This window comes from Parus major, chromosome 1A (genome assembly GCF_001522545.3).
Source record: "Parus major isolate Abel chromosome 1A, Parus_major1.1, whole genome shotgun sequence".
NCBI classification, from domain to species: domain Eukaryota; kingdom Metazoa; phylum Chordata; class Aves; order Passeriformes; family Paridae; genus Parus; species Parus major.
This window is the reverse complement of record NC_031773.1, coordinates 34,603,259-34,622,918: the sequence shown is the minus strand read 5'-3', so window position 1 is coordinate 34,622,918 and position 19,660 is coordinate 34,603,259. Positions and strand designations below refer to the sequence as shown.

The following is a 19,660-nucleotide window of genomic DNA, read 5'->3' as shown; positions in this document are numbered from 1 at the left end:
GGACCTCTTGTTTCTGAACAAAGGGTTGTGGGTGATGTGATGACTGGAGGGTGTCTTGGCTCAGCAATTATGAAATTATAGAGTTTTGAATTCTTGGAGAAAAAAGGAGAGGGGTCAGCAGAACTGCCACCTCAGCCTGTTTATGACATTCATTGAGAGAGCCCCTTGGGCTTTTGCCTGAAGAGTAAAGAAATCCAGGAAGACTGAACATATTTAAGAAATCTTGAAGGTGCTGGAGCTGGCCATCCACATGTGCTGAAAGACAAGCCCGTGGGGAAGATCACCAGCCTGGCTGCACAGAGAGCTTTGTCTGGAGCTCAGATAACAAAAACAAGTTTATGACCTTTGGAAGAAGGGGCAAGCAACTCAGGAGAAGTACAAGGGCATTGTGAGGTTATGTGGGCAGAAAACTTGAAAAGTCAAAGCCAAAGTAGAACTTTATCTAGACACAACACTGCTGTAAAATATAATAAAAAATGTTTCTAGAAATACATTAGCAACAGGAGGAGGGCTGAGAATCCCATCCATTGCTAAATATACAACCAGGCATCAGACCCAGCCAGAATGCTGTAAGAAAGGTCCTGTTTGACCAGCCTGAAACCCTGCTATGACCTACTTTGTGGATGACTGAAAGGCTGTGGATTTTGTCTACCTAGACTTTACTAAAGCCTTTGACACCATTTCCCACAGCATTCTCCTGGAAAAACTGGCTGTGGAGATCTTTTAGAACTCAGTTACTCAGCAAGCCATTAGAATAACAGAGGAAGAATGAACCATCAAGTGCATTTTCAGAATATCTGTTATTTGAAGAGATTTATAAATAGTAGTAATATTTAATTTTGCTACTCTGTAGAAAGGACATTTAGTTGAATATCAGAATTCCACATTAAAACAGGATGCAAGGCAACATAATTCAAAAACCCAAGTGACAGTACCAAGCTCAAAAGCTAAAATGCCTAAACCAGTGCATGACAGGGTAAACTAGTGTCGCCCTGAAAGCTCAGCTTCTGAGCTTGCTGACATGGTTTTCTAAGGACTTTCCCAGGACAGTAACTGTAAACATAGATATGTGTGCATTCTTTCTGTTACACGTCTTCTGATGGGCATTTCTTATGGCCAGTGCAGTGAGAAAGTGTTATCCTGACCATCCAATCCCTGGCCATGGTAAGAAGCCTATAAATCCTGGGAAAGAAAATAAACTCTGCTCTTTCTGCACCACACCTCAACCTGTGTCCGTGTGATCTATTGATCTTCAGCGGTAACAAACTAGTTTTCCAGTTTCCCACATCATTAGCAAAGCTATAGCCTCCCAAACATACACTGCAGGAACAGCATTTTGTTAGATTTGCAAAACACAAAGAATTAAATGATTGACAGATATTTCCAACTGTATAATTTGTAACTTATGAAAAATTTATTAACTTTATGTTTTATTTTGTTCAGCTTGAAGACATACACATGGAAAATCTCTATCTGGATTTCAAACCGGTTTTACTTTAAATCATCATCTTCCTACTGAACTGATGCCAAGACTTGCACTAGTCAGATTTTCACAGTTAGATTTTTCATAGACTTTCATTAGCAAACAGAATGGTTTCTATTTAGAGCCAAACCATTGAAAAGCAGAAATAATAGGAAACCATTCAAATCAAAACCCAAAGCTCCATTACAACTTTATGGTAATTATGATTAATCCCTGCATAGCTATTCTTTGATCTGAACTTTCTTCTCAGTCTATTTCAGGACAATTTGCACACTGTTATTTCTCAGGCAAACATAGAAGAAAACAGAAAAACAAGGTTTAAGATGTACACACTAAGACTTTGCCTTTCTAAAACCCTGAGTGACACACTCCACTGGGAAAAAGTGCTACTGAATTCCTCTATGAATTGATCTGTCCAGACAAAAATTTCTGGCTGGAATATGGAGTTTGCTGGACTAAAGACAGAAGTCTTACTGTCTCAAATGATATGATGGTTTTACCCTTGACATACACAAGATTTTATGAAGGAAACTTCTGATTTAAAGAGTTCTCATCTGGATGTGAAATTTATCTGATTGATCTGACCTAGTGTTACAAGTAAGCAAATGATCAAGTGAGGTCCCATGAGTAAGTTATGCTACAAACCCTGAATGTACTGTAAACTCTCCAAAAAGCTGCATTTCCTCAGCAAGTTTCCTTTCATTGCCTTTGCACGGGAAACACCTCTCTGACATGACCAATGCATTCATTTAATTTTTGTTTTATATTTTATCTTCCAATTTATTTTGTTTAGAGGTAGAATTATTCTGTTAAAAAATGACCTGATCCTAGATGTAGTTTATTTAAATTTCAAAATGAAAAGCTTACTAAGAACAGATAAGATTGATTGCTCCTTCCAACTTAGCATAATTGTATTTCAGGTGAACATCAATTTACTTTAAAGGACACTTCTAAGTAGCAAGCTGCATCATACATTATTCATCAATCACAGCTGCCTGTAACATGATTTACTCAAGCAGATTTCAATGGAATAGAGGGAATTGCATTGTTTTTTATGCTTTGGCTTGTTTGTTTTTAAATAGTTTACGAAACACTCATTTGTGCTGAATTATTGCTGAAAGAAGTTCATCCTTGGTAATCAGCATGTTGAATTTCTTTCTCTTTGTATAGCAATGTTACCTCTTTAAATTTCTTTTAAAAGACAGAGTGAGTTTTCAAAACATTGTTAAGGCAGAGAGCACTCCATGCTTATTAAAGGTAAAAATACAGCTCAAGGATTTTGCTATGGAGGAAGGGATGGCAAATATATTTATCTGAAAAGCATTATTTGTTTTAGGGCTGTTTATTTTCCAGCTGGCTTATATCATTATTTGTTAGACCAGCAACCAAATGCAGGTGAAGAGAAGTAGCTACTTCCTAAGCTAGTCCTTCACATAGTTGTCACATGGATAAAGTGGCTTTTATGTGGTACTCTACACAAAACTGTATGTCAGTTAAAGTGCAATCACTTCATACACCAAGAAATATAGGTGAAACTGCATCTTCAATCAAATTCAGCTTCAGGGACATAGTAGTACCTCAGATGGTCCTAAAGTAAAGAAACATTTACACAGATTTATGCAAATATAGCTTCAAAAGAAAAAAGAGAGAGCAAGAGAAACTCCTAGAAAGACACATCTACACAAAGATGGTAATGCCTTTACTTACTTGTAAGCCCATTTGAAACACAGAGTGACCCATAAAGTTAGCCAACATTCGAATCAGAGCTGCACCCTATGGGAAATAATAGAAAAACAAAGTTACCTGTTTTGAATGCCAATATAACACAAAAAAACACTCAGAAGCAGGTATTTACAACCAATGCTAATATTCCTGAAACCTGTAACTAATACAATCTTTATTTGTGCTAAAAAGAAAAAGAGAGAGAAGATAATTGAAATGCTTACTAGGAAAAGTGAGGAGGCAAAGTGGTATTGCTAATATCCTGTCCCATATATTGAATAAGGCACAGGTCAAACAACACACTCTCCCCACTGCTGGAGCATGCATGTGCCAGTTCCACAGGTGACTGACCCCAACCCTTCTATGCATTTAACAGAAATGTCCAATTTTAAATGAAAACAAAGAAATAGTGGCAAATTACAAATTCTACCTCAGTAATTTTTTATTATATTTTTATCTCCATTACACTATTGTACATTAGGATTCAGAAGTGATACTACTTCCTTTTGTAAAAGCCTTCAATATCTGGTGACTAAAAGTGAATTATTTCCATAAGAATTTTATAAAATGTGGAGATATATATATATATTTGACTTATTAATAGGTTATTTTCCAGACTGTCATGCAAAGATCACTCTTTCTCTACTTATAGTAGTTCTTACCCTCTTCCCCTTCAGGCAAAGCATAGAGCTCTAAAAGACAGGTGATTCTAATTCTCAGTACTTGCTGCAAGAAACAGACAGATACTTGCAAGAGTAGCTTTTTTTTTAAGCATCTTTGTGTTTTCTCACTCACTCTCAGAAACACAATTGCTGTGTATTTTCCCTTTGCACAAGTGCTCTATTTCAAGCAGAAATAACTTTGTAGATCTGATGTGATCATTTAGCTATAATACCCACTTTACAAAATAATTTCAAGACAACCAGTCTTCCAATCCCAATACTTAAATGTTATAATCAGTACTGAACACCATACAAGAGGGAGGAAAATTGTGATTGCAAATCCATGAATTAAAGGCTTTAAGAAAACATAATACTAGAACTCAACCATCTCATCTAGAGATGAAGGTCCAGGAATCAGGTTAACACTCCATTAAACAATAATAAAAAAGGAGCAACATTACATGGGTTCAAAAATTTACAGATTCCAAAGACAGAAGGACTATTACAACATTTATTCTGCATTAACAGAGATCAGTCATTTAGACAAAAACCCCTGTGGTTTCTCTTTCAATTTTCGAAAATTCAAGATCATAATAATGTTTCAGACTACTATACAATGTGTCACAACTGATATTTACTCTCACTCTATTTGGAAGGTATCTAGTTTCACTTACTTGAACTTATCTAGCATCAGCTTTCAAAACAAGACTTTATGTTTTTTTCTGCTAAATTAAAGTTCAGGGTAGTCCAGAAATTTAACTGTTGTCCAATTTTTAGATCATTTTACACATGTTCCAGCTATTTTTTAAATATTTTTAAGTACTGAATAGATTATCTGTAATGCACAATGGTTGAAATAATCACATAAATCAAAAATATTTGTAAATTATTAGTAAATTGTAAGAAAACACAAGACGGTTGCAGAGTAAGTAAGCTGCTTTTAAGAACTGAACAGTGAACAAACCAAAACATAGTGTTTGCATTATTAACACCTAGGATATGTTGTTATATGGTGGTATATAATCTTACTGGAAGACAAATAAGGTCTGGAACACATAGCAGAATAGGAAATAACACCTTTCAAAACAGATTATCACCTAAACAGGCAAGACCATAGGTCAGGAAACATTATTGCCCTTATATTACTAGATAAACAGAATGAGTGAAGTTCTCAGAGACATTTAAGCAGATAAAGAGCAGATAAATCTGTTTAAGCAGATAAACAGAAGATTTAAAAAAATCTCATAAATCGATAAATCCCACTTATTCTGTAAGTAACTTGGGCAGGGCAATCCAAAACATATGTAGCAGAAACAAAAACCCATAAAATGTATCTAGTTAAAATCCTCAACTAGAAGACATTTTTCCATTCATCACGCATTTCTTTTCCTACTCATTATTTAGTATTCCAGGACGCCCTAGTTTCTTTCTCACAGTTTAAATTTCACATAGTAACAAAAGACATAATTATATAAGCACCTAGATTCTACTGATTTCTGTAAAAAGAAAGCAAGTAAATAGTTCCATATAATGTTGTACAGAGAGTCTTTTCTTCTGTCCAGAGACCTAGAACTATCATACACATGTAAAGGAATTACAGAATTCTCCTCACAGGTAAGATTTAGGTACGTGTTGGGTGGACTATGGCTGGCCATTATACAGAAAACAAAATAAAACAGCAAGCAAAGACCGAATGGAGAGTCAAGGCACAATGGCAGGACTATTGTCTCAAGATAGATCTCTTTCCACAGCTACTTTAGAAGTACTTTCTACCAATTAATTATCTTCAGGAAACCCAGAAACACTACTTACAGCTTGCAGAACAAAAGGCTTGTCACAGCTCTGCCATCTTCCCCACTCAGGGAAAGCAAATGCTTTCTTGACTTGTTTCAGGAAGTGAATGTATTCAAAAAGCAAGAAAACCTCAAGAGGGGAAAAAAGCATCTTGGAGAGATGGGAGAAGAAACAGGAGCAAATGAGGCCCTTGGTGTGGTGGGAAAAGAAATAGGAGGAAACCATTCATTCCACCTTTCCTGAACTTCTGAGAGTAGGCAGAACAGAACGATGATACATTCGTAAGAAAAGCAGAAGCTCTCAACACTTTCACAGCTCTGGGAAGCAGAGCAGGGTAAGGCAGCAAACACTGGCACCCTGACTTAGGGAGGAAGCAAAACAGGTTTGCAGGGAGGAGAATAAAAGAGGTATGGAGAGTAACTGGCATAAAGAGTGGTTTACTAAAAGGAGAAGCTTGGAAGATCACTCTAAATGGAGGATCATGGGAGGTGAAGAAGGTATGTACAGTAAATTCACAGGAAAAACAGAATACATAGCTTTGGGTTCATCTGAATGGCCCAATGTGCTGACATTCCCACCACTTAGCAAGCAGCAAACAAGATGGAGTCAAGAGGACTTATGCTGCTATACCTTCTGAAAGCTTTTCTGCTAGACCTAAACCTGAAGAGAATTCCCAACAAATCTGTCCTGCTGCAGGAGATGCCCTTTGGAACCTATCAGCATCACTCTCTGAACACCCTGATATGCAAGGAGCCTGCTCCCCACTTGACCCTCAGAGCCACTTCTGCTCTGACAACCTTTCACCAACAGAGGAACAACACAGGATGTCCTGAGAAGCTTGCCTCTCCTACTGGGCAAAATGACTGTTTATTGATGATTTAAGTGCTTTCCTCCAGGCAGTGGATGACTCAGTACCTTGTCAAGAGGTAAAGCACATTGGTTTAAGAGGTCTAGTGGAAAGCAATTCTTTCCTTTTCAAAAAACATACCTAGTTCCTGTCAGTGTAAAATCTGACTTGCCTTAAGCTGTTGTACCCTATCTTAATATGTCTACCCAGACAAATACACTAGTTATTCATCCAATGATTAATGGCACTACCTGCATCTGGTGAAGCACTGCTCATTAGCAGATCTCACAAGTGCTCTCTAAGATTCATGCCAATATTCTGCAAATTAGAGGGAAACTGTGGCACACCCTAGTGAAATCATTTGCCAACGATTACCCAGAACACTTATCATATAACCTATGATACAGTTGAAGCTTTGTCAGCCTCAACATTGTGATTCCACTGCTATAGGAAAGGAAAGTAGAATATATTGGCTACTTCATGGAAATTAGGTGCATACGGCTCTTTTTTGCAAAGTGTTCTTGGGAAAAGGCTCTCATGGACAGTGAGCCAACACTGCTTGAAGGGATGGAAGTTTATGCACTTTCTTCCCCTGATGAAACTTGTACATTCACAACAAGGTAAAGACAATCCATAACCAAAATTAGGAGTAGAATTACTTTATATACAAAATGAACATGTCTTTGAAATCTACAAAATGCAGAGCTGAGCTAAGGTATTCAGTCTGAATCTCTCCAGGCAGTTTAATTCTCTCCATGCCAACATAAAATAATGTGATTGCATCCTTGATCCTAGATTAGCTTTAACTAATTTTTAAAGACCCACTCCTACATCTTGATCCTCTTACATCATTACAGAACACAATTATTGTAAGTCAATTTCGTTCTATGACTTATTGAATGTCTCAATTTTATTATACTTGAAATCCTCAATCAATTGCTTCACCTGCAACTTGCATTTTGTAATTTTTTTTAAATACAAGAGATAGTACCAAATGGAATTTTATTTAACAGGAAACAAATTACATCTTATGTATGAACCCACAAAAACATGACTACTACTACTAGAATAACAGTACTGCTACAGAGCCACACAGGAAGTGATACATTTGATTCAATGCAACTATCTGCAGCACCTGTGACTACAATCACTTTAGCTGCTCAAACTTCCCTTAGAGACAATGGGCTTTACGAGTCACCTCTGGATGCACTTTATCTAATCTTAAAACAAGCCTCAGATCAGGGGAATTGTACTCTAAAAGCACCCATCTCTTGTAATTCACTCCGAAAGCAGGCTTGAGTGACTAGCTCATATGTACACATCTGTACCACAGACATCTAAAGTGCAGTGAGATTAATTCAACTGCATTGTCCAAAAAGGCCATAGAGACATCGATTCTCCATTCTGGAGGAACTCCTGAATTGTGGAGGTACAAAACCAGTGTGGTCCTTTTGTCTATGTAGTCAAATAACAACAATCCTATCTTCCCTTACTCTACATACCATACTTTTACATAAGAAGACTAGCAAGAGTAGGTATTCAACAGAAGGCCCTGGAGAGAGGGCAGAGTGCTTGCTATCCAAAAACAGATGCTCTATACTGAACAGGCAGCAAAGAAGGGCACTTGAAATAAAGAACTGGTGAAGCAGTTGCAGGGAAGGGAACAATATAAAAGTAAGCAAACAATATAAAAGTCAGCACATAAGGTTATGCAGAAGCCAAGAGACAGAGACAAGAGGCCATATGTCAAGATACAAATAAGCTAGAAACTCCTTCAGCATTATTCTTTGAGGAACCTAAAATTATGTCATTATTCTAAAAAGTTCTCATCAGAGAAAAATGTCAGCAACACAAACAGAAACCATGAACTACAACTGACTTTTTGTAAGGGCAAAATAATCAATTGTCCTGTAAACGCATTAGAGTGGGGGAAGGGAAAGAGATCATAATAGGCTGAGCTGGAAAATACACAGCTCTTCTATCCTCCTTCCCCCAAAATTTTTCATTTTTTCCTGCATTAACAACTTCTTTTTCTTTTTAGTTGTGCTTTTGTGTCCTTCAGTGTCTGAGTGCAAATGCCTACATTGTAGCTAAGTGATGCTTACTCAGTTGTACACAGCTGAAGCAGCTGCCTAGACCCCTTTTAAAGGCAAATGAGAGAGAAGCAAGCACTTTCACTTCATCCTGATTCATCCAAAGACATGCATCTAAATTAGGGCAGATGAATCTCACCCTAAAGGTTCTTGTTTATCTTCCCTGATGATACAGGGAAATGGGACTACTCCGTTGCAAGTGTCTACATGGTGAACATCCCAAGTGAGATGACATCAATCTCTTAAGATATTTTACCCTGTAAATTACAAAAGAATATTAAAAATATGAAAAAGTAAACAGTGGAGAAACACTGCTTGAGTTTGCAAAGGCTGATACAGCATCTTGCAGGCTTACCTATCAATTTAGGTCATGTAACACCAAGTATCAATCATAGTAATTACACATACCTCAATTTACCTCCATCTTGCCACCCTTGTTTAGGAATTAAGGCCGTTTGATTTAATTCAGAAAAATACTTTTTGACACAAAAACTAAAATCAGAAGGGATCCTGTAAGAAAAACACCCCCATTGTATCCAGGGTATAAGGAGGGAGTAAGATGCTGAGGTGGGGAACACTGAACTACCAGAAAAAATTACATAACTGAGGTTCTACTACAGAAATTTAATATGCTGACTTTCCACAAAATGTCCACCCATTCATTTTGCTTCTTCTTCTCATTAAAGAAGCAAAACCAAAACCAACATTAAATACAGGGGATTTATTAACTTTCTTTTATTGTACTGTAGTCAGCTCAAAATCAGTCTTGATTAGTATGTAATAACACCACTTGTTTTTCACATACAGTGGGCCACAAACAGAAAGCCTACAGTTATTTTTCTGTGCACTGATAAACCTGCAATTCAATGTTAAGGTTACCTTCTTTCTAGCTAAGAGAAAAGTGAATTACTCTATCCTCTGCCTCAATTACACTAAATTTTACTCATACTGTTAGAGCTATTGTTATCAACAGTAAGTTCTTATAATCAGCTTCCTTTTCACCGATTAAAACAAGACTCAGACCACATACAAGCACACACAAAGGCATCATTCTTTCATAAAGACCTTCTGATTTAAGATGTGAATCAATATACACAATTTCACGGCTACTAGTATATACCTCATGTATACTAATATCAGTGGTTGTTAATTAGTCACAGTACAAACACATTAAATAGTTCTCTCCTTAAATGATTTACCCTGAGCTATAGGTGACATGCCTTGTCAAAAACTTTTTAAAATCCATAGTCTACTCACTCTTCTCTCAAGAACTCCAGCTGGATAGTAAGAATGAATTCCCCTTTGCAGCAGTGATTACCAGGCAAGATCAACATATTAATGCATGTGCTGTTATCTTACCCTTTATACCCATCTCACTGGAGAAGCATGACAAACTCAGCAGCCTACAGCTGCCAAGCAATTCTCTGGCACAGCAACTATTTGCTAGGATGGTCTATATCCCACTGCCAGAAGTTCTGCAGCTCCGCATCTCTGTACGCTAAGAAGGTGCAGGTGGATGACACTCAGATCTGCAGACTTTCTAACAACTAACAGTTCTTTCAGCTAGTGTTTCCCAAACACTACCTCAAATCAGTGCTGTCTGCAACCTGTCACAAAGAATAAAATGGGCATGGGAATTAACCTGTTCTTCAGCAAAAATGTACAACACAAAAAATTCATTGCACTCCCCTGGGAGATCCTTAAAAATCTCAGTCCCCCTTTTACACTTTGACCATGCTATGGCCCTCATTAAATAAGCCAGATCCACACCTGTTGAATATAGTCAAGTCAGACATACACTACCTCACCAGAATCACCAAAGAGCACGGAAGAACTTCCAATTTTTGGCTAATGTGTTTTAAGTACTTGTCAAAACTTATCTTTTCTTCACACAACATACAAAGAAGGATTTTCTTACACAACTGCAAATGTAATAGAAGCAGAATACAGGTTGTGCTTTTTTTATTTTAAATGTTGAACATATTTTTACAATTCTCTGTCAAATAGAAGCCTAAGGATATCCACAATCAAATCAGTTTTTAATTATCATTTCGTTTCAGCTTAAATTTTTTGAATTATTCTTTATTTCTCGAAATCTTGCATAATTATTGAGTCTAAGTTCATTTTGAGTATTAGAAGAGCATGTTACCAAGCACTTATACAAGGAATGCACATTTGCACTTTAATTTTGTAACATGAACACTAGCCAACAAGTAATATCCAAGTCACGATTTTCAAAACAATCATTCTTTGTTGGTACTAAGCAACCACAGCTGGATACTCCATGAAATTTAGCTTATTGGGAAAAACACAGCATGAATTAAAGCAAAAGAATAATGTACATCAAACAAGTAGCAAAAATCTGACATTCAAAAAAGAATTGCATAAAATTTTAAAAAATAAAAACAAAATTAACTATGTTGAATCTTGGAGATATTTCACAAAAAAGAAGTAGGCTTTGACTAAGTCACATCTGCAGAATCTGTTCAAACCTAGCTAGAGGTATATGTATGTAAATGAATTATTTAAAAACTTGGTTAACTGATCTGCTGTGTTACACTATGTGCAGTGCACTGAATTTACTGAATTCTCCCATATGAACAACTGAACACTGGGTAACCACTTTCAAATGCAGGCATTGCGCTTCAGCTGCGTTTCCTTAAGCAAACACACTCACTGTATACTCTCCTTTTTATCATTTTCCCACAAAGGGAGTAGTCCAGCCATTCCTCAGCTCCCACTCAGAAGGTTATGCTAAAATGTATTTTGCTTTCCTACCTTTCTCATCTGAAAAGTCTTTTATCTTATATGGCCTTACTCTGACAATTATGGAACAAGAGTGTCCTACTCATGACATCAGTTACAACATGATCCTATTGCAGGCTCCAGAGAGACCTTTGCTAAAGTACTTCTATCAAGTTGTAAGAGCAGAGATAATTGCAAAGGCTTCTCTGGAATTCTTCAGCTGTCGCTATCAAAACTATCTCATCTCTGAGAATTGCATAAGCACCCACTGAGAAATTCTTTTCAGGGAATTAATTAGATTGTATCATGAGTCACCAGCACTAAATTCCTCTTTCATTTTCAGGAACTGAGCACTGTAATACAACAGCATAGCTATTTTCTGTATTCTCCGATGGCACCTCCAAATATTACAAGAAAAAAATGAAGCTTAATGCAAGTGAATTTGAAGTGCAAATGCTTCCTAGTTTGATTTGGGTAAGAGAACATACTTGTTTAAATGAGTAAACATGTGCCTATGATGTCCTCCCTGTGACAGAAATGTAAAATGTTTAAATTAAATCCTAGAGGCTTTGTCTTTGGATAACCCACATAAAAGCCATGGGAAGAAGTACAGAAAAGACAGGTATGCACAGATCATGCAGCATACTGGTACCAAATGTCACAGTATGAGACTATCCTGAGGGTCTTCACCCAGGCAATCATTCAGTGATGCACTGAAGTACCTTAAGCACACAAGCAACCCAAATAAATTCCACAGCCTACACACATAAAGCTGAACATCTATGTACTTGGCTGATTGTGGCTGTGACTGGTTTCCCTGCACTTGGCAACAATTGTTAAAAATTAAGGGACTATATTTGTTAAAAGGAGCCCAAACAAAATCAACCCTACTTGATTTTAATGATACAGACTAGGAAAAAAAACCAAAAACAGTCATTTAATTAACCTTCTTTACTTTTTAAAGCAACAGAATTTCCAATTGTTATTTTCTTATTAAGCAATGCACACTCACAAATTAACATGCTGTTAAGATTCAGCAATAAAACCAGGATGTATTTTAATAAAGAAAACAAACTTACATTGTTTTTAAAACTTTATTAACAGCATGGGTAAATCAGTATTCTTCAAATCAGCAAATATACCTGCAAACCTGTATTTATTAAATCCCAAAAGATGCATAAAGGCACCTTATGTTGTTGTTTTTTTTAAAATGAAGGGCCATTTATCTGATGCCAAAACTTCACTGAAAAAGCAACATTATATTCAAGGAGAGCTTTTCACTTGGAAATCATAATCATTTTCTATTCTGACAAACACAGCTGTTCTAGGGCTGGATAATACCAAAACGGTCAGATAGTAAGATGGCTTTCGTGAAATGCTTGTCTTAGTCATAAATTCCATTGCAAATTTTAGGAACTTGACACATAGAAGAAAATTCAGGGGTATATGACTATAACTAATCATATTCTTCAGCTGGATATTGTCACATCATTTTCCTTGAATAATAAAATGTTATCCATTGCCCAGATAAAATGCTATTGTGACTCAACTTACAACAGGAGTTTTTACTTGGCCTCACCACCAAAACCCCTCTTACATGTTCTGACACCAGTGACAAGGACAAAGGACCATTATACTTTTTTATTAACTGCCTTTATATGAAAATCTTCAAGAAAAATGAACATTCTTTTTTAGTTAACTAAATACCACATAAGAATCTCAATCGATTTGTTAAGATTGATTTGCAACTATCTGTAACTTAACCTGTTGTTCTAATTTCTCTTCTTTAACACCTCCTTTAAGCTTCGTAATTTAACCAGTATTTAAACATGCCTTTAAAAAGACCAGCAACAATAACAAAACATTGTGCCAGGTTTTTTCTAGAGAGTTCCCTTTTGAATAGAAATCTTACAGGATCGTATTTTGATCAAAATATTGACCATATTCTTATGTCAAGTTTTTTGTTGCTTTTATTCTATTTCATTAACTCAGATTTATTTTCTGTTTCTAATTCTTACCATTTCTTCCAAGTTACTTTAACACTTCTAACTGTTGCTCTTCTGTTATTGATCTAAACCAGGATGTGTATCAGCAAAATCTGCCCTTGCCTGTACACCAGCATTGTTTTTTGGACTCCTTCAGGGAAGAAAAAAAGAAAATACCTGTAACTTTCTGCTTTGCCCTTTGCTGAAAATGATCATTACAAAGCAGAAACAGAGAGGCAGAAAAGCCAAGTGCATGTCAAGTGCAAGTACTTCCTGTAACTCCTGCAAGAATCTGTCTTTATGAACACTATTTTAAGCCACGAAAACATCTGAGACACAGATGCACTATTTTATTCCTTCTAACTGCTTCCTGTTAGGAAAGGAAGGATGGTAGGACACAATGTCTACACACACTGCTGTCATTTCTGCGTCAATCATCTCCTCCAGCCCTTGGGAGCTGCCATGTGCCACTGCCTTTCCATGGGAAACAGGCAGAAGGTTTGTACAACAACAGGTCGTGTCTTCCCAATAACTCTACTTTGATAGAGCAAGGTAGTCTAACAAGCTCTTCTTTAAAATAAAATGCTTTTATTAACATCTGTGCTCCATCTTCATTATTTCCAGTCAAACCCTATGCAATTGTCCCCAGCATATGGAACGTAACACTCCTAAAGCACTGCTTATATACCACACACTACAGTTTCCATGTTTCTCATTCAGAAAATAATACCTGGCGTATGCTAACCAGTGTAAAGGGTTAAAGGCCATTTGCTTCTGCTTGAGGCAGGATGGTACAAAGATGAGTTAAGAGATGTATTTTAAGTATCTTGAAGCACCTGTCTAGGTTTAGGCATTGGCACCCACTGGCTGAACTGGGACAGACTCCATACTTTAGGGCAGAAACTCTTGGGGCTGCTCTGAACTTGAACCCATCAGTATTACTGAATGCATTTCAATGACTTTCATACTGGGAGCAGTAACAACTTACACCCTTTTTATCTAAACAGAAAGACATTCTTTTCATTACAAGATACTTCTTCTGTTACAATGCATTAGGAACAAGTGGCTCCTGAAAGCACCTTCTGCCATCTGGGAGCTGACCTGTTGCACTCACGAGTCATGGAAGGAAAACCAGCATCACACAAATGTGCACCCTTTGGACTTACTGGCACCTACATACAACAGTATAGCTAAATTAGGGAGAACAAAAGGCTCTCCCTTTATACCATAAGTGGGTTCCAAAGCCATCCCTATGGTATTGTAAGACTTTCAACTAGTCTGGTACCGCTTTATGTTATCAATTCAACTACAAGGAAAATTAAAAATAAAACCTGTTTTACAATTCATAAGGATTTATCTAGTATTGCTTTCGTTGTTAATGAGCTACTCTCACTCTTCCAACACTTCACAGATACACATCATCACAATTTCATTGCACTCATGAACTAGCTTTCTTATAAACTACTATTCCTGAACAGAATATGGGGTGATGGTTTGGGGTTTTTGTCTTGGTTTGGTTTTATTTTGTTGTTTCAGAGCAAATGTGCTTCCCAGTGCCTGAAGAACAGAAGTAAAAATAATGAAGTTTTTAGAGAGCCTTTCCAGTGACTGTATTAGTCTTCCTGTTCTTCCACATTCTTGCAGAACATGCTACACTGTAAATTTTCAAAGAGAATTACACTCAAAACCGTGAGCAAGCCACTGCTTTCAATTTCTTAGATTCTCCTTTGCCAGAATGCAAGGAATAAGTGCATTTTCCTTTGTGCAAAATTTTAGTTAAACACATCTTCTTAATGCCGAATGTTGCTTTTAAGGGCAAAATAGGAAGCATGGTTTCCCTTTATTATTATCAGAAATAAATCTTTCCATCACTTGACACCGAAAGCAGAAAAAGGAAATTTTAAAGATGTGGCATAGAGTTAAAAAGGAAAAGGAAATTATACATACAAGGATTTAGGAAATAATTAATTGTTTGCATTACAAAATCAAGGCCAGTAACTGATCTCACTGCTGAGGTTCATTTATCTTACAGGAAGGGAAAAAATGAATACTTTTCCCTATTCCAGTCATCCTATTCCTTGTTTTGATTAGTGTTTTTCACTTGCCAAGGCATATTCTTTTGGGGGTACTTTTATAGCTACACTCCATCATAATGGTCTTGCCTACACTGATTGCTGCCAGAATCTTCAACCAGCACACTTCAAAGGATGCAGCAAGCTGACAGAAACTACTTCAGATATCTGGCTCTCTACATGTCCTTTCATCCCTTCTCTTATCTGGCTGTGGCTGCTCATCTAGGGCTATGACTCCTTTAGTTCTGTCTGAGATGTTCTCCCTCAGGTTGCTCTGGGTCTGGCTGCTCCCTTTGAGATGCAGCTGCCTTGTTTCTCCATTTTATTAGAGCCGGTTGTTCCATGCTGATTGTTGCTCCTCATGTTATTCTTGCTGCACTCTCTCCTCCTCTGATGCTGCAGCTCTCTAGGGCTATGATTCCTGCTGTCAGTTATTTCTGGTGTGGAAAGGCTGTCACGCTTTTTGCTTTGATTTAACAATTCTCAGTTCTACTCTTGTGTTCAACAGGCTATATTTTCTACTGCACTTGGGATATAACCACTTTTCCCGTCATTGTGGGAGGACACTATCTCACTTCCAGCTGCACTAGGAAGACATATGCACTCTCTGATGCAACTTGAGAGTCTTGAATCATCTACCAGTACTGTTTATTAATGAACTATCACGACTTCTCATTTTTCTCTACTTATTTGTGGCCCTAGTGGAGGATGACATGCTTCTATCTGAAGAATGATGCTTTTCAAAGAGGCAAAATTTACCCTCAACCGTTTAAGTGGAAAAACATTGTGTGCTGCCAGGCTGTAGTGTCTTTTTCACCCCGCTTGTGGGATTACCTGAACACCATTCTTCACGGGTTTATGCCATGGACTTCTTCACACATGCAATCACCCAAGGATGAGAAAGCGGAAATGAAAAATATATTCAACTCTGAGGCAATCAAATAGAACATTTTCAATGGCCATTTCTGCAATGTGTAGAAAAAGGCGTGTCTTCAGAATGACATCTGAGTGTCTAGCAGAGATGGGTCTTTTCATGGTGTCTCATTTATGCCATATTTATGACAGTAAAGACAATGAAATAACAATGACATTCTATGACTGTCATTTCACTGAACAAAAGTTATAGGGGAGAAAGTTTCATCATTTCAATATCATTTAGAAAATTGTGAAGAGATAATAGAGATCACATGAGCAATCCCAGGGCTTAGGGAGCACAAGATGGACATTTTAAAAAAAAGTTAAAAGACAATGAAAAAAAAATCCAAAATGTAGGGAACAGATACTCCACATAATGGTAAACTGTTTAAAATATTTTATTTAAGACAGTAGAAAAGTCCTCACTGATGGTCCTGACCCAAAGTTTAGTGGAGTCGACAGAAAAATAATTCCTGACAGCTTAATATTTTAAAGCAATTTAAAAAGTCACTCAACCAAAGACAACCAAAAAGTCACCCCAGAAACATCAGTAATAATTTCCCTCCAGCAGGGTTCATTGTGTGACAAGGGCTTCGTGGCACCTGAAAATACTTGAGCACACACCTGACCAGGTGAAAGCCTTCAGTGTAATTTTACAATTTGGATTTTATTGACATACTATTCAGCACAGTATTTATAATGGCAGACACTAGAGAGCTGGAGGAATAGGTTCTATTCTGAATATCTAATAAATGGGCTTATTTCCATAGCTGATTTTCAGTGTAAGAAATGCATGCATGTAAGATTTTGTAGGAAAGAAACAACATAAGATGTAAGATATATTGCATTTGCTCTAATTTATCCACAGAAGGAGCAGTGTCAGGTGTTTCAAGGAAGGTACACAAACACTGAAAAGAACACCTACACAGTAAGTCAGGAAAGCTTCTTCCTATTAAACATTCAGCTTGTATGCGGATAATTAAACTTCTATGCTTCCTATTAAACAATTAAGCTTGTATCTTAAACCAAAAGGTTGAACAGCTACAGAGAACAGCAGACAGAAAAACTACCAGACAGGTATAAAAAGACTTCATAAGTGAAAGAGTGGTTATTTTAATCTCCTCGCCTATGAAGGTGTGTAAGTAAATTCTTCCATTGCCAGTCTCTAAGGTAGTTTTGCTAGATCTGGTAACTGGGCTCAAGATTTACAGGATCATGCCCTGATATGAACACATCCAATGTCAACTAAGACTCAGGAGAATTGGCCACCAGAGCAGCTAAGTGGAGAGATGCTGCTGTATCTACTGGGCATGGCCACTGTTATACTGAAAAAGGAACATTTACATAGATAAATACAAGACCAAGATTGTACTGTAATCTCCACAAAAAATAGACTGATCCTATTAGCCTACATAAAATAGCTATCAGTATACAGATGTGTCCTATTGTCCTATTTGTCATTTCAATGTAAATGGAAATTACTTGATGGTTGCAGAGTGTTCATAAAATTGTCATGTACTACAGTTAACTATAAGATAGTACTATTACTGTATAAATTAGAAAAATAATTATATTGAAATATGAAGATAAGATACTCATGTGAGATAAGCCCCTGAACCTACCAAGGTTTCTATGACCAGAAAGCATAGATTGGAAGATTTAAACAACGGGAATATTCAGTATGCTAAAAGCTGCTGGCTGTTATAGCTTAATTGACCTAGAGCAATATTTTCCAGTATAGCTAAGGAATTTTTGAAAATGTTACTTGGACTCTTGAACAACTTCAGCATTTTAAAATATTTTCCTAAGTATTTTGTGGGTTTTTATTACATCATAGGTACATATTACATGGCCACATATACCCACACATACATACACACTCTCATTTGCCCATCCTTAAAGGCGTATGATCCTTTCATGCAAGAGGACCAAGGAGAAGTTATTGTGGTCTAGGAATAACTTATGACTACAGGAGAGGATAACACCTCTTTTTCAGCCCAGAATGAGCCCTGGATAAACTGGAGGTTTAGTCACCAGGTCAGTTCTATGCTGCCTTGCTACAGTCTGATGTTAGGCAGAAAATGATGCAGAAGAAAAGATTATTAGACACAAAGGCTTTAGTCAAAAGACTCCTGCAACTGAATCATCATCAGAGAGCTCCTGTACAGGAAGGCTGCAGGCAGTACCCACTGTGTCACACAGCAAACACATTTGGCCATGATACTCAGGCAGAGTTTCATATGCCATAGTCTGTAGCAGCGAATAAGTATGTGGTATGATGGGAAACACCAGCTTTCATGTCATGTACTAACAGCAAGCCCAATCATGTTATGGAGGAGGGGAAACCTCTCACTCCTGCACAGAAGCTGTTGAATCCAGAAACTGGTCAAATTTTATTTTCAAATCATTAAAATGAAATTTAAAATGGCTTGAATTTAATACATATTCCATCACCACACCAGAAGGCAGTTTTTCCACTCTCAATGTTCAGCAATGACTTCAGAGTTTTCACTAGCTGACAGAAAAACTCTCATGCATAGAAAAAACTTTACTGTTAAATTTAGCCCTTGCTAAGTTTTCTAGAGAGTTTCAGCAAGACAAAAACTACATATTCTTCTGCTTTTTAAATCATCTAACACAGTTCAGACCCTGTCACAAAATAAATAGTAATAAAAAGCCCTAAATCTTCTTACTCAATACTGACAGCCTCCCAAGTTTATTTATAACATTTACTAACACTTGATATGTTGAACATAATTGGCTATAATCACTGTAGAATATTCCAAATGCATTCCACACAGATGAGTTTCCCATATGTAGTTTTACAATGGTATTTCTTTTACAGATGGACCACAATCTTCTTATAGCTACTGACATATCGGTATCATATAGATAAGCTTAGTTAGTCTCACCTTTTTATAGGCAATCCAGTCAAATACCCTGTCGATGTCTGAGGCCTGCTGCACTTCCTGGGATACTGGATGTGAACTGGACAATCCATCCAGCAACATCACTTCATGTAAGACATCTGTCAGAAATCTCTGTTTTTCCTGAAATACAGCATATACAGTAGTATCACAGACAAATACACACTTACAGAAATATAGAAATGATGCACAGTTACCAGAGGCAGTCGACTCCTGTAAGTTGACTAAAATTAGACCTTCTGCTTTGAATGTAAACCATAAACAACCATGACCTCCTACAGTCTTGAACAGGTATTTGGAATAGACTCAGATTTGAGATCCTTCACTGCAATGAAACTTGACTGAAATTAAAGAGCATTAAATGAATCAAAATGCATCCATATGTGCAGACTGGAATACTGATTATGACTAGTCA

At 37.0% G+C, this 19,660-nt stretch overlaps 1 protein-coding gene across 1 annotated transcript in view; it reads right to left on the bottom strand.

Annotated features, from left to right (window-relative positions):
- The window catches only part of TRHDE (thyrotropin releasing hormone degrading enzyme), a 211,945-nt gene that overhangs the window by 94,747 nt on the left and 97,538 nt on the right, over nt 1-19,660 (bottom strand). Inside the window, exons 6-7 of the mRNA XM_015628042.3 lie at nt 19,231-19,368; nt 3,191-3,256 (exon numbers count right to left, since the gene is read on the bottom strand). Coding sequence (XP_015483528.1) covers nt 3,191-3,256; nt 19,231-19,368 — 204 coding nt within the window. The remainder of the gene's footprint in view (nt 1-3,190; nt 3,257-19,230; nt 19,369-19,660) is intronic.